Raw genomic sequence first — 12,313 nt, forward strand, 5'->3', positions numbered from 1 at the left:
GGTTTATTTGTGGCTCAATTACTGCAGGTCGCTTTTACAGTTTCAGAAATAAATCTGCAAAAGTTCTATACAGGCCTATCAAAAAACAGCCCATTCCAAACAGGCAGGTTTCGAACAGGCAATGGTTTCGTAAAAGACGTGGAAAACTCTCATTCCACATAATGGGACCCTTCATTTTCCCAACTCTCCTGAGGCTGATCGAAGAATTAGAAGAAGTTCAGACCTCTGCCACATACAGAAGCCAGAGCCTCTCAGCTCTGCTGCAGGTCTGCATTGTTTCACTCTTCTGTGATGTCTCAAAATAAAAGACCTTAATCAATTTTAGATTTTAGATCTAGTTGTTGAGACCTAAACTCCTCCTCAGCCATGGCTGAAGTCTGTTTTATGGAAATGCCCAGAGGTCTCAAGAATCAAAGTCCTCTGCTTTGAACACCCACCATCCACCCCGACATCGTCCCTATGACATTATGTGTGGTAGAAAGCTGTAACATTTCCATGACTGGAAAAACACCTGAGAAGAAAACGTAAATTGAGAAGATAAATCTGGGTTTTTGTTTGTTTCAGCCTCCATCGGTTCCACTTCAAGTCAGGCCAAAATAAAAAAGTAACCACCTTAGGATAAGATATAAGTAATAAAGTGACATAGACTTATTACATGTATTTTTGTAGCTGGCCTCATGGGGAAATAGTATTAGATAGTGATAATATTGACTTCCTTATCATACACAAGCTAGAAACAGAGCTGTGGCATGTAAAACTGTAATACCTCACATGCTGAGCCAAATGTTAAATCTTAACAGTTGCAACCAGTGCTTTGAAATGTGATACTGGGATGTTACAGAAGGCTGGTGGGTGTGTGAGCAAAAATACTCTATATCAGTACATGAAAACGCTCCTCAGGGAAATCTCATTCCTTTTTCTGATGTTTGGCAATGAAGCAAATTCATCAGTGTCTGGCCTAGCTGACAGTCATCTGCACTAACAGAGGAGCGCTGCTGTGACATCATCCTGTCACACTGCCAGCACACGCCCTCAGGAGAGAGCGAAGTGTCTGACTAAGGACATGGTGGAATGCAAGAAGGAGGAAGGAAAGGAAACAAACAGGCACAACACCATGGCAAAGTCAGAAAATGGCTTTAGTAGACGCAATTAAATAAAGCGCGGCAAACAGACTGAGCGAGAAGGCAGAGGTGGAGAGAGGGAACGGAGGAGAACGTCTCACCGAGGAAGAAAATAACGGGCCACTGAGGGTGGAGAGGAAACTGATGGGGAGAGGGGGAGAGGGGGAGGGAGGGGGAAGTGGATGGACGGGCGAGAACATGAGGAATGAGGGTTACCAACAGGGAAGTGCGTCTCCATAAACATATTGTATCATGGGCCTTGCTGATCATACGCTGGCCCCAGGAGACCACGAAACACAATACGGGTCCCATGTCCCATGATGGATGAGGCTCAGGCTCCGGTGTCAGCCCACTCAGCGCTCCCCACCAGCAGGGACAAATCACTCAGCAGCCACCCGCCTCAACACGCAGCCTAATACAACTAATGGAGCCGTCGGCAGTATTCGACCGGCATGATGTTCTTTGAATAGACTTCTGTTGCCTTTTCCTCCAGATTCATCCACAGGGAGTCGTTGGTGTCAATCCCCCGCATTAAGTAAACATGTAGTGAGATAAAAAAAACGCTTTCAAATATGTTAAATTACTTTTAAGAACACCACAGTTTTTTTTTCTTTCTTGTGCTTCTCACTGTCACCTTCTCTGTGACGTCCCCTTCACTTTCCTTTCATGGGCTCCCTTAAATCAGCTCCCTGCCTGTAGCCACGAGGAGCGACCAGGCTGGATGGTAAATGAGCTCCAGACTCAGATCTGACAGGGTTTTTAAAAAGATGCCTCGTTTGTGCTGACCTACATCGCTTTTTCTCTCCAATCATCTTTCCTCCCAGGCCACTGCCGGCTCCAGAGGCTGCCGTGGGGACCAGTGGCCGGGCCGGGAGAGTCATTATGGGAGGCTTGACTCACTTTGATTGCTGGCTCAAGTGCACAATTGAAAGAGTCGGATATGCCAGCTGATAAAGGGTGGCAACAACTTCCTGCTTGATTAATACTGTACCGTCCCGCATTGTGCAACTCAGCGAATGCAGTGTCACATCAGCGCTGCCAAGATTAGAAGTTTGATTCCCACTGAGGCCGCCAGTGCCAGCGATGCACACGCCCATTGTTTGTGTGACAGCCTGCAACAAATGTCGTGTTCTGTTGGACAGTTTCGATTTTGAATAGAAATCTATGTTAATAGCACACCAGGACCCACAGCAGTGCTTAAATCATGATCAAATACATCAGTATCAGTTAATAACAAGTAATTTCTTAATTGTGAATTAACAGGATCATCAAATGTGCAGCTTTATGTTTTTGTGGAAACCTTCAGCGTGATCCACTCTTAATTTGAACATCCCATCATTGACAGTGTGTGTGGGCACAACACATTCTTGGCTTGGATTGAACAGAGGCAGGCGGTGATGTTTCAGAAACTGCTGCACAATTTGCAGCTTCTACGAACTCAACATTGTGAGTGGAGGTTGTCCGGGGCCAGCGAGCTCTTCTGGGTTTATTCATATTCATTTTCCAGTAGCATAAAATCTCCACGCTCATTAAGATGCAGCTCTGCCATCCAACAACAGCTTTCCGGGATAATAAAAACACAAACAGCTTCGGAGCTTCCATCATAGAGATCTGCAGGTGGGTGATTAGGTCCGGTCCGCCACTGTGACCCTGACTGATAACGAGAATCTCCATGTAAGAGGTTGAAGGACCATTCATGTTAAACAGACTGAGTAATAATAAAACACAGGCTTTGTCTGGAGAGAACAGATCAGCTAAAAAGGAAATGTGTCCCTCAACGACCATATAATTAATTGTGATCACAACATTGGAGTTTAAGGGGATTTGATCTCTGGGATGTAATAAATACAAGGCAGCTTTTGTAGGCAGGAGTTAAAGCTGCAGCGGTATCCCAAATCACAGATTAAACATGAAAGCACTTACACAACACAACACAACACAACACGCTAGCGATATCGAACTCTGCAACTTTGTTCAGCGGCGGTTTTACTGGATCTCCACCACCTCAGCACATGTGAATCAGATGTAATTGAATAAAACTGGCTGTGCAAGTATCTCAGATTTCAAATGAGTGGCAGCAGGTAAAAATAGATCAAACCTCATGTTACAAGCTTTGATGAGCAGCTCCCTGCATCCGAGTGTACACAGCCACAGTATCTACCTGTATATCACCACGGACTCATCGGCTGTAAACTCGTATTCTGTACGAGTATACAAATCAGACATCATTTTGTTTATGTAATGAGGGATACAACTTCTCTCTTTCATGAGTTTCATCAGAGTCCTCTCTACCCGCATTACGATTCCTGACAGAACCACTGCTATGTGGATGGATTACTGATTAAATCCTAAAAACACAGTAAAGCTGCAGCAATATTTTTATATTAACAATGAATCAAAAGATTCTGCATAATGTCAAATAACTGTGCAGATCTCATTAGAGCTGTTTCGCCTCTTTTATCTCAATGATTGGGTTTTACAGCACACACATTTCAGAGTTTGGTTCGGTCTCTCTGCTCTCACCAACCTTATCTCCAGAAGCAACTATTCCAAAATACCTGCTCAAAACCACATATCACAAGCTGGTAGATGCAGTGGATCAATAAAGGAATAGGCTGCTTTCACATGCACTGGACTCCACATATTTTTCTACAAATTATCCAACGCAAATGTCAGTTGAGAGTTTTTACTATGGTGGCTGTCTGAGTAAGCCCATGAGCATAAGCGTGAGAATGTAGCAGGATAATGTCACCGTGAGAGAGAGAGCATGTGGATCCTCTTTCTAACAAACGACAGATACAAAACTGGAAGAAAAAAAATGAGAATTATGTCTAGATGAAAAGTGCCCTTCACGTAGAAGACGCAGACAATCTCGACTTGGAAATACGACAAGATTCGAGAGCTTTTGGTGAAAAGTGCAGACAACGGTTTTGTTATGCTTGAAACAATCACACATGATATCCTTAGCAAAATGTATGTGTTATGTCCTGTATCCTGCACGCTCGACACATATGCCACTTCAAATGGGAGAGGCAATAGAAGGTCCGGACCCAACTATCTTCAGTAGTTCATGTCTGAAAACGGCTATATTATCCTCAGGAGCTGGTGGAGACCAAAACAGAACGAAAAAGGAGGTGAATGTTGGACTTGCATTCTTCAGAGACAAACGCAGCACTCAATAAATGCCAATGTTTAAATGTAGTTGTGTTAACAGGCAAATGTTTGCAACATGTTTACCCTAAGGATGCAATTGTTATGTTTTGAGTTTGATGTGCTGCCCCAAAGTGTTCAAAAAGTTTATTGAAACCAGTAATTTCAAATGTGAAATATATAAAAGCTGTTGAACGGGGACAGGGCGCTACTTGGTCTGCTTGTTTACTGTACATATTTAGAAGGGTTGTCTGAACAAAAATAGATCTGACCTAATACACAGAGCACACAGCTTTTGTTTTTATCCTATTCTTTCCCCTTTCCTCCAGATTTGGTCTTTGTAGATATTTGTGCTGCGAGCTGTATTTGATTTCATTAATAAACCAAGGGAATCTGAGATCTCTATGGGATGTTCTATTTTTATCATGTAGCATATCTATCTAGAAAGCTAAGAGCAAAGGTTTCCCACTCTTTCTTCTGTGTCTCTCCCACTGTCTGACAGCATCTTGTCTTGTCACATATATTCTTGCCGGGATCATCCTGTTCCATTGTTCTCAGTCTACTGGGCTCCGTGAAAACAGCCGGGAGCAAGGCGGGAGACGAGTACAAGGAGCTTACGGGGTAACTATACAGACAGAGAGATGGGAGAGATGGACAGAAATGATGATGGAGAGCTGTTATTAGGTGAGGAAGGACACTAGACGACTTGGCCCACGCGACCCCTTGGGGTAGAGGCTCACTGGCTGCCTGTGATTAGAGTTGGGTGCCTGACAGAGCTCCTCACAGAGAGAGGGCGAGCAGACAACGGGGGGGACGAGGGGTAAGCTGGTCCACATCCCCTGACTCAACCCTCTTTTAATTAAATTTTAAAAGCATAAAAAAGGATCATAATAGCTGCAAGAACAACATAAAGAAGACAAATTTATTATGTCTTTTTCTTCCAAGAGAGCTATTTTTCATCGACCACAAATTCACAGATGACCTACTTAGAACAGCACACTCTGAGGCAACTGCAGGGAGCTTTTGAGACAATCTTCTTCATTCTTGAAATTTAAAAAAAGAAGCATTTCTAAAAGAATCCTACACAAATATATGTAGGATTATGTGTCAAAAGAGCGGGTTAAACACTTTATTCCTCAGTCATTCGGACGTTGATAAGAGGGCAGCAAGTTTAGTCATTTGTTCAGCAGCTGAGAGACTGTGTTCGTCTCTGAAAGAAGCTGTGAGATCACTGGTGGATGAGAGGTTAGCATATTTTTAGACAAGTGTTTCATGCGAGGAACTTTACTTCTAAATAATGAGGATGCCCTTTTTTCCGTGCCTACGACTCAAAGATCAAAGCTCTAGCGAAGAACTGCAGAGGAGCAGATTTACAAAGGTCTGGGTGGAGAAGACACGCAAGATGGGAGAGAGGGACCGGAAATGTGAAGCTGGAAAGAAAAATTGGAGAAAACATATAATGACAGGAAGAGGAAATCAAACAGAAGAAAAGAAAATACTGAGTCTGAGTTTTTAGTTGAGTGTAAATCATAGAACAACAGATTGGTGGAGAGACTGGTAAAACTAAACTGATGTAACTGTTAGTGTGATGTCATGTCATCTGTATTATGTATTTATTATGTGTCTTTTAAATAAATAATGACATGAACAGTCGATCACATGTGGTGGAAGAGAAGGCTTTCAGAACACCAAACTGTTAACTAGTAAGTAGGAAAGGGTTGCCCTTTAAAATCTGGCCTCTTGACATCAGTGTTCTAATTCTTGGCTACAGCCATCGTATCAAGTAATTTGATATTAATGGGTTTGAAGTATCTTATCACATGTCATCAATAATTATTAATGTCTGAGGAAGAAAAAATTGCCAAGAAGTGTAGGCAAACAGTAGTTAGGAGCTAGCTAATGACTTCTTAAATTATACAAGGGTATTAAAACTGCAGCCGGTCCTTTCTGTTTTACCTTTTTGTGATAGTCCTTTAAATAGAATAAAAAAATTAAGTAGCTAGCCTATTTTCCCTTTTTTAGTTTGGTTTGTCACACACAAAGCCATTATAAAGATGGACGACACTTCCTCCCAGTATCAAGACATGAAGCCAAAATATCTTGGATACGAAGGCAGCCATTTTGCGCATTTGGAGTCTGCACAGTAGCGATTAGGAGACAGAGTCTCAGTAGCGAGATCCTGTCGACACACACGCTCTGCATGCTTCACAAATCACGAGTAAGTCTCAGCTGTCAATCATGAACTTTCACCTCATTTTAACTAACTAACTGATTAAAACCAATCTTACCATTAAAACTGAGCACTTGAACATACAACATCTTTGAGAGAAATGCATTTGACTTTTTATTGTGGTCCAGCCCCATTAACTAACATGGAGGAGGCTGGGTTTAGGGCCTGTACTGCAGCCACCCACCAGGTGGTGATCGAGACACTTGGCTTCACTTTTGGGAGCTGCCTTGTCGTTCATCTTTATGTACAGTCTATGGTCACAGAGACAAACAGCCCCGGCAAGCAGCCACTTGTTTTGTTTTTGCTCCTAACTAATCACACTCCCTCCATTATTCTTCTCTCCGTTTCTCTCATTACCTCTTTTCTGGTGTGGTTTCATTTTCTTGGCTGGCTGGTGCTTCCTGTAGATCTGGGAGGTTGGCAAAGTCATCCTGTTCAGCCAGCCCGATAGCTAGAGACAGAACAACCATCTTCCCCTCGCTGGACACAAAGACAAACACAACACAGACACCACACAGGTATGTAGACAAATAGGTACACAAATACTCAAGCATACACATCAAAACAACACAACAAAAGGCAGTGACTCAAACACAGGTGGCACACATTCATTTCATGTACAAAGAGAAAGGGGGAGAGAGGCGGTAGACTGTTGTGAGGACACTATTTCACTTTAACAAATGCTCAGTCTTTACTTTACATTGGAGCCAATCTCAACCACACCACTTTGCCGTGGAGTGAGAACACAACACAGACTTCATTCATCTAACACTCCAGCAACACTTCAAAACATGCATCTCTACTCCTCCATTTAGTTTCTCGCAGATGATTTAACATCACTGAGCTTTATCATTTTCCAAACAGGGAAAAACACAGGATTTCTTTGGTTTATTGTATTTGGAGAAAAAAACATAAAAGCTATAAACATGAACCTACATCAGTATATGCATTAAATTGTACAATGCATCTCTGTGGCGTTTTGCTTTCTCTCTCAGTAATAACTGCTGCTGAGAGGTTATATTTACATCTGCATTTTTTGTTAGTTTTCAGGATTATGCTAAAATAACTCGGTTTCCACTAAATTTTGTGGAGGGGTGGGGCATGGTCGAGGGAGGAACACTCAAAATTTGGTCTGGATCTGGAGGAAGTTTGTCTGCAAGATCTCTTTGATTTCTACAAGAATAATTCATGAATCTTGATGACAAAAATCTGACGTGCTTCCGGGACTGATATTTATGAGTGTTGTGAATTTAAATGTGGTTTCATAAGGGGACTATTGGGGCTATTCTACTTTCAGCTGTAGATCGAGGACTGGCACTGAACTCTGATGCGCATATTTTAGCAATGGCTTAATTAAAGATGTTAAAGGTAACCAGCAAGTAAGCGTTAGGGCATTATATTATACGTATTGCAGTATTGTCTTAGTCTACAGTTATATTCATATATCAGACAACATAATCCGCCATTTCCACAACCAGTTATCTCCCTTACACAAATAACTAAAGCACAATCCTCAGCCATCTGACTTGTTTCTCATCATTTATTATCTTAGTAAATTAGAAGTGAAGAAAAGGATCTGTACTGTTATTTTTCTTTTCTATTTTGCAAGGTTGAGAGTGTGCCATTAAAAGCCATCCAATTGAATTAGTACATATTCTTATTCTCAGGCTCTGGATAATGAGTAGTGCCTATGATTACTTAATGTACTTTATGCTGTACCATTAGCATGAGTGCATGGAGAGACCAATGGCTTTGGTGTCAGTCTATTTGACAAACGCTGAATTAATTCTCTCTTCAGCTACTTAACGCTGACCTGATGCCGCATGGATCATATTAGAATACATGCACCTCTAATATTTATTGTTTCATAGTGTCTAATTAAAATACAAGAGATATTCATCATCTGTGACCCTATTATATATGACCGTTTATAAAATCCATACGGCACTGTTGCTCACAATTCATCATCAAATATATGAGGTTAAACAATGCATCAGTGAGGAGTATGAGCTTTTTCTAGCACTAGGGAGCATTCAATGTCTTCTGAGGTTTTTTTTATCCACTCCAGAAATGATGGTCATTAAATAAATAATAATGATGAATGGCCCGAGGCCATAATACTAATAATAATAAAATGACCATCATTAGCAGAGAGGTAGAGGATCACTATTATCTCCATGGCTTAATCATCATACATTATCTGGACCAAAGAAAAGAAAAAGTGTATAAATATATGAGCAAAAGCCTCAAAGAAGGGTATGAATCGTTTGAGAGAGAAAATAAGAGGTAGTTGAGATGACATGCAGAAAAAATCTGAAGAGAAGTGAAGGAAATCCACGAGAATGGAAGAGGCCATGAAAAAAACCTGCAACCAAAAAATATAATAAATGTACAGCCGGTAGTATTCCTCTAAACGTGCCTGAAGTAAATTACATCTCACTAAAGTGCCGAGAATTCAAGAGGCCAAACAACGAGTGACCTTAACGAACAAACGTTTGCCCACAACCAACCTTGAAATTCAAAGTCTCAAAATAACAACCCACATACAGACACATGTTGCACATAATTCTTGGTACTCATACATTTTTCTCTGGTTCTACTGAGTCCTTTTCTCAGCTTCTAACACTGCCACTGCTCCAAGGACAGCCTTTCTGCATCGTCGTTGCCACAGTAATTTCTCAAAGAGCTATTCCACCCTGATTTTTCCTCTTACATCCTTTAAATATTTCATTATGAAAGGAGGTTTTGCCTGATTTTCAATTTTATTTTGCCGTGACTGGAAAGTCACTCTCACAAGGTGATGGGAGGTGGATCCTTATGTAATCACAGAGATTGTTATAAACTTGCAAAATGAAAAGGTTATCTAAATTGAATGTGAAAAATTAAATCCATCTATCTTGATGACTAATTGGGAACAAACATGACCAAACTTCCGATGGATTAAAAGGTTGAAATGAATTTTTGTCATCTGTTTATTAAAGCATGGTATTTCTAAGTTACATCTATTTCTCCTTCATTCCCGTATGTCATACAACTGACCAAAATAGTTCGGATCCTACCGAAAATGTCTGGTTGGACATCGCTGGGTGCACAAATCTATGTACTGTTGTGATTTGGCAAAATGTCATATTGGAAAGTCCCACAAATAAAAAAGCGGTGTTAAGCAACTGCAAGACTTCAGTTTCGAGGAGTGGCAGGACTGTTACCAGTTAAATAAAAGCAATGAGTCAAACAACAATCATAGCATCATGACTTCCATAAATGGTAGGTAGCATGCAGCTGTCAAAATTAGCTCTATAATATATAATAAGCTACAGTTTTTTCAGGTATGGAATTGGTGATCATATTTACTGATACACAAAGTCCATATATCGTAATAAGTATCTTGAAGGGAAAAATTGCATCTTCACATTTCCTCTATTTCCCCAGCCTGCATGTTATTTCTGTAGTGCTGAACAAAATCGACAAACAAGCTGAACACGTTAGCTCTTTAGCGAAAGTGACCCACAGGGGATGTGTAAACACCACCAACATGAGGCTCATCGATCAGGTGAATGGATTTGTATCTTTGACCACAAAAGATGGAGGTCCCTGAAATCATTACCCTACATCAGCTCTATTCGTCTGAAATATACAGTGTGGTGGCTCGGTATCCATGTGGTGTAACACGTGGAAGGTAAAACTGCTGCATTTGGTTGTTCATACCCCATTGATCGGATTTCAAATGCACAACAGCCCCCCTGCCCACAGTGTCGGCCCCTCCAGGGTCCACAGCTGACGTGTTCAGTCCTGTGAGATTCATGAGAACAGTTGACAATGGGTGATGCCATCCCATATATATATATATATATATATATATATATATATATATATGTGCCCAGCCTTCTTTGAACGGTGATTCACATAGGCGGGGATGTCACTGGCCTCGAGACACTATTAAAGGGGAGGACATGCAAAAAGTACAGGAGCGTATAGCTGTGTGTGGATGTGTGTGAGTGTCTGTGCCCGTGGTCAGGAGGGGAGTGGGCGTTTACGTGAGGCTGCTATGTAGAGCACATAATCTGTAATCTGTCATTCAAGTCAAATGGAGGAAGAGATGCTCCCTGTGCTCTGTACCTCAAACAATCAGCCGATCTATTCACTGCTGAATGAATCCGAAAACAACGATGATGACCTTGGTAACTGTCGTGTGAAAGAACAATCTTTTGATCCATGGTGGGTAATGTTTAGGGTGTTTCATTTTTGTGAAATAATGGTAAAACTAAATTATCAAGAGAGTTTCAAAGAACAATTTTGAGGTAATTGAACTGCAGAAGAACATTTTAATTTCATACCACTTTGTAGTTTCACTTCACAAGATAAAATGTCACAGTATAGTCACCAGTAACTTTGAATCAGAGCTGCGGACTCGATCTGATGACTTTAGAATCGACAAAATGTAGAAAGACTTGGAACTTAATTTGGGCATTTACACCGATGCCTTGTGACCTGGACACGACCCGGTTGTCTTAAAAAGACTCAAAACCATCAATCATAAAGTTTGAAAGGGACCAAAAACAATGCGGATAGAATTGTTTCCTGAATCGGAAAATATTAACACCAGTCACTATTAGCAAGTCAACAATTCAGTCCTCACAATCCCCACATCGACCAAAATATTATTAAGTTGGAAAGAATATAGCAAAGGTAATATCATTCGCATACAAAAACTACGACGTGCTCACCAAAAAACTAATCGCAGTACAAGTGGTTGTACATTACAGACTAAAACATAACATCTAAATTTGTTCAATATTTGAGGTAAGAGCGGTGAGCCCAGGATAATATTAAGCATTATTGAGCATAAGCTCCCTTACATGAAAATGACTTCTTTCTGTTGAATTAGCGTACAAGCCAGTTGATGTGTGAAAGATGTATGTACAGCGTATGTACGATGTATGTACAATCACAATAGTCTAATGTTAGCTTGCTATGTCTAATCATTGGATAGCCACCATTAGCCTGAGGTTACTGTAGCTCTTTAAAGATTGACATCGACAACAGTAGTTTTATCCATCTGAGTAGATAAAGTGAATAACCAAACTACAGCACAGCCTCCAAAATGGCAACTGAGCTGAATCAACACATCTTAAAAACTCTTTCATAAAAAAATGAGAGTAGGCTTTAGTGCAGGGATGTTAGCATGCAGTGAGCAGGTAGGCAAATGAGCTGTGTCAACCCTAGAAACTTCAAAATAAAGTTCGTATTACACTTACAAGAACGACTTGACGTCCAGCCCTCTGTTCCGGATCTGCTCCATCATGTGATCCCAGCTGCCCGGATTGGACCTTGACCGGCCTGCCCCTCCTCCTCCTCTGTGCCGGGAGGCTCCAGCCGGACTCCCCCGGACCCCCCGCGGGCCCCCACGGTGGCCTCCGCCGCCTGGGCCCGTGTGAAGCTGGCCCAGGCTCTGGGATGTGACTGGGGGGTCGTTGGGGCCCGGAGGGGGCTGGTGAGTGAGGGGCTGTTGGAGGCTCTGCTGCCGGACGAGGGGCCGAGGGCGTGCCACGGCCGAGGATGGGATGTGCTCCAAGGTGGACGCAGATGAGAGGGAGGCATCCCCGAAACTGAGCAGACACACAGGAGCAGCAGACAAAGAGGTGGACAGCACAAGGCAGAAATCAGAGTTAGAGATAGCCTGAGTGACACGGGACAGGGCAGGAGGTTTAACAAGCATTTAGAAAGAATGAAAGTATGAAAAAGTTGGTCACACACGACAATATTGATATTAAAAAATGGCAAGAAAGAAAAGCAAATATTAAAAAGTGTGAAA

The 12,313-nt window shown here is 41.7% G+C and overlaps 1 protein-coding gene across 1 annotated transcript in view; it reads right to left on the reverse strand.

Annotated features, from left to right (window-relative positions):
- The window catches only part of syt7b (synaptotagmin VIIb), a 34,290-nt gene that overhangs the window by 16,966 nt on the left and 5,011 nt on the right, over window positions 1–12,313 (reverse strand). The window contains exons 2-3 of the mRNA XM_053423514.1: window positions 11,757–12,178; window positions 6,859–6,981 (exon numbers count right to left, since the gene is read on the reverse strand). Coding sequence (XP_053279489.1) covers window positions 6,859–6,981; window positions 11,757–12,178 — 545 coding nt within the window. The remainder of the gene's footprint in view (window positions 1–6,858; window positions 6,982–11,756; window positions 12,179–12,313) is intronic.

The sequence above is a fragment of the Pleuronectes platessa genome, chromosome 1 (assembly GCF_947347685.1).
Source record: "Pleuronectes platessa chromosome 1, fPlePla1.1, whole genome shotgun sequence".
NCBI lineage: Eukaryota > Metazoa > Chordata > Actinopteri > Pleuronectiformes > Pleuronectidae > Pleuronectes > Pleuronectes platessa.